The sequence below is a fragment of the Leptonychotes weddellii genome, chromosome 12 (genome assembly GCF_054177405.1).
Source record: "Leptonychotes weddellii isolate Sample4059 chromosome 12, ASM5417740v2, whole genome shotgun sequence".
Classification (NCBI taxonomy): Eukaryota; Metazoa; Chordata; class Mammalia; order Carnivora; family Phocidae; genus Leptonychotes; species Leptonychotes weddellii.
In genome coordinates, this window is record NC_138380.1 from 88057313 (window position 1) to 88059425 (window position 2113).

Consider the following 2113-nt stretch of genomic DNA (forward strand, 5'->3'; position numbering starts at 1 on the left):
CATGTATGGTGAGAAGTAAGGGTCAATATGCACCTTTAATTTTCCTATGCATATAGAATTGGTCCAGCATATTTACTAAGAAGACCACCCTTTCTCATTGTATGGCACTGATACTCTCTATATTTTTGTAGTTGTTATTTGATAGATTAGGCATAGGTGTTAGAGTAGGCAGTTAGTTAGGCTTTAACAGGATGCCTGGAGAGCAGCAGAGGGGAAGTCAAGGTCTGTTACTAGGAAAGCTAGCAAACTGCCCTTGACAGCATTTCACAGAGGAAGCCATAAGAAGCCAGATCAAAGCGGACCGCCCAAGAAAAAGCCAGAGACCCTGACCAAGTAAGGAAGAAAAAGTGTGAAAGCCTGCTCCCAAAGAAATCCCCTCCCCAGTAATAAATACTCCACCTTCAGTTAACAACTGTCAATAAAAGATAAGAGACCCAAACGCCAGGTTCAGCTGTCCCTTGAGCTTGCCTGGTCTCGCATCTCGAGAGTGTACTCTCTCTCTTTGATAAACTCTTTACCTGCACCACTCAGCCACTGTCTGGTCCATCCTCCAATTCTTTTCTAGAGATGAGACTAAGCGCCTCCAGCGATGTCCGGGCATGAGTTGGGTAGAGGCCTCTGGGCCCACAGGTCTCCCCAGTCCACCTGGCAACAAAACAAAAGTGCACGTGAAAGATTATTCCTAAAATTTATATTTTATTCCATTTTTCTACTTCTCTATTCTGTACCAATACCTCACTGTCTTAACTACTTTCAACTTCGAATAAGTATCAGTAAGTGGTGTGTAATTCCTCTAAATTTCTTTTTTATGATTGTTTTTATTCATATCAATTTTTGTATTAGTTTTTCAATATCCACAAAATTAGATGTCTTGCCTTTTAAATTTGTTTATACTTTTGAAAAATACAATTTTAATTTTTTATTTATTAAAATCTATAAATCACAGTCTTAATGTTCTCTCCCTTTTATTACATTAGGTAGAATATATACATCTTAGATAAAAAATTTAATAACTTAGGGTTTCTGTTTTCTTTATGTATAAATCCGATCCAGTTATTTATCTCCAATTTATTTTGGTTTTAAATGGAACATAAGGAAATGACTTTATGGCTTCTTTAGTTTCTATTCAATTTTCCAAGCAACGTATCAAATAACTCTGTATGTTACACACATTACATATTTTTTTTTTTTATTTTAAAGATTTTATTTATTTATTTTGAGAGAGAGAGAATGAGAGAGAACACATGAGAGGGGGGAGGGTCAGAGGGAGAAGAAGACTCCCCGCCGAGCAGGGAGCCCGATGCGGGACTCGATCCCGGGACTCCAGGATCATGACCTGAGCCGAAGGCAGTCGCTTAACCAACTGAGCCACCCAGGCGCCCCACACATTACATATTTTTAATACTATGAGGTTAAGAATTTGTTGGAGAAGAAAGAATTTTTTTTCTATTTTTTTTTTTTAAGATTTTATTTATTTATTTCAGAGAGAGCACAAGCGGGGAGAGGGGCAGAGCAGATTCCTCACTGAGCAGGGAGCCCAGCATGAGGCTCCATCCCAGGACGCTGGGATCATGCCCCTAGCCAAAGGCTGCCGCTTATCTGACTGAGCCACCCAGGCGGCCCCAGATTTCATATTTCTAATGTAATGTGGACACAAAGGGGCTGCTGGTTTTAGAACAGTACAACACTGGTGAGATCAGTGAGCTGCATGCACTACCTGATATGAAAGTATCCGTAATTCCTTACACTATTTCTTTTTCATTGTTCTTCCTCATCTGCAAAAATGAAAGCCAGAAAGGTAGGATACGAAAGGCAGCATATAGTTTTTTCATGAAGTACTATTTTTAAAAGAGACTAACCCAGGAAATAATGTTTTTCTATGGTAGTCCTTAATGTTTGCAGATCAGAAAATAAAATATCCCCGCATGACACAAACACCCTACTTATTAAACAATCTACATAAATAATGGAATTACTCACACTGGAGGCCTAGAGTATGCTCCATTCCCTGTTGCTCTGATGTGGGCAAGCAACAGTGTTAAGTTCTGGAGCCAAACTTCCCTGTATCTTAAGAATGAATGATGGATAAGTTTGTTTGAACAATCAGGATATT

General features: G+C 39.0%; 1 protein-coding gene across 1 annotated transcript in view; it reads right to left on the bottom strand.

Annotated features, from left to right (window-relative positions):
• Window positions 1-527: 527 nt before the first annotated feature.
• The window catches only part of LOC145716651 (tyrosine--tRNA ligase, mitochondrial-like), a 3360-nt gene continuing 1774 nt past the window's right edge, over window positions 528-2113 (bottom strand). Inside the window, 2 exon segments of the mRNA XM_081800875.1 lie at window positions 528-645; window positions 1747-1775. Of these exon segments, the coding sequence (XP_081657001.1) occupies window positions 528-645; window positions 1747-1775 (147 nt within the window).